At 47.2% G+C, this 1,192-nt stretch overlaps 1 protein-coding gene across 1 annotated transcript in view; it reads right to left on the bottom strand.

Moving 5' to 3' along the window:
- Positions 1–927, bottom strand: part of LOC138742040 (basic proline-rich protein-like) — a 7,030-nt gene extending 6,103 nt beyond the window's left edge. Inside the window, exons 1-2 of the mRNA XM_069896232.1 lie at positions 796–927; positions 381–493 (exon numbers count right to left, since the gene is read on the bottom strand). Coding sequence (XP_069752333.1) covers positions 381–493; positions 796–927 — 245 coding nt within the window. The remainder of the gene's footprint in view (positions 1–380; positions 494–795) is intronic.
- Between the last annotated feature and the right edge of the window lie 265 nt (positions 928–1,192).

Below are 1,192 nucleotides of genomic sequence, written 5' to 3'. Positions count from 1 at the left end.
TAGTTTTTCTTAAAATCAATCAATCAATCTATTTATTTATTTTTCATCTGGCAACCCCACCGCTGCCGCCACCGACCCACCCTCCACTCTATGTGGAAGTAATTGACAGATATGTACATTGTTTGATGTACAGCATAGAAAAGGGGCTTTCAATCCACTCAAACTGTATCCTCCTGCACCTTGTCTATTTTATTGTCTAAAACCCATTGAGATTCCACCTCCTCAGAGATCCATTTAGAATGTAAGAATTAGGAGCAGGAGCCCGTCCGGCCATTCAATAAGATCATGGCTGATCTGATGAAAGGCTAATCTCCTGCCTTTTCCCCATATCCCTTCGACTGAGGTCACTGATGGGCAGCGAATTCCACAGATTCACTCACAACCCCCTGGGAAAGGCAGTTCCCTGTGGCACCTGGCATTCTGGGGTGGGTTCAATACTCGGAGGGGAGATCGCCCGGGGAGCATCAGGGGCTGTGGGCTCCAGCGAGGGGGGCTAGGCAAAGTGGCAACCCTCTGTCCACCTTACGGTGGACAAAAGTTAAAGCGTTTCATGTACGTTACATTCTAAATGTAGTATCATGGGACAATAATTGGACCTTTACCTCCTAAATCTGAATCTTGAGCCGATGTTCCCTAGTTCTGGTCTCCCCCATCAATGGGAACACCTCTATCTTATCTATGCCTTTCATAATTTTATATAAGATCCTTCTCCTTCTAAATTCTAGTGAGTACGGTCCCAGATGACTCATAGACCAACCCCCCCCCCCCCCCCATCCCTGAACTCCTCTGCACCACCTCAAAAGCCAGAACGTCCTTCCTCAAGTCAGACCGGAACTGCATGCAGCTCTCCAGATAAGGCCTCACCAGCACCTTTAAAGCTCTTTCCTCAAAAGCAGTGGGTTTCAAACTGCCCTCCTCAACTCGCATTCTATCTTAAGCAACCCCCTATTTGCCATAAGTGCTCTGTGGTTAGTCAGGAGTTACTTAAGGTGGGACGCGAGTGGGAAGGCTGAGAACCTGCTGCTCTAAACCCAGTGGTTCTCAACCTTTTTCTTTCCACTCGCATCCCACTTTAAGTAATCCCTCTGCCATCGAGGCTCTGTGATTAGTAAACGGGTTGCTTAAGGTGGGATGAAAGTGGAAAGAAAAAGTTTTAATCGTCTCTCATTGACTCGTTATGTGCACAGTTTCA

Source organism: Narcine bancroftii, chromosome 8 (genome assembly GCF_036971445.1).
Source record: "Narcine bancroftii isolate sNarBan1 chromosome 8, sNarBan1.hap1, whole genome shotgun sequence".
In the NCBI taxonomy this organism is placed as follows: Eukaryota; Metazoa; Chordata; class Chondrichthyes; order Torpediniformes; family Narcinidae; genus Narcine; species Narcine bancroftii.
Note: the sequence above shows the minus strand (reverse complement) of the source record. Positions and strands in the feature narration are given on the sequence as shown.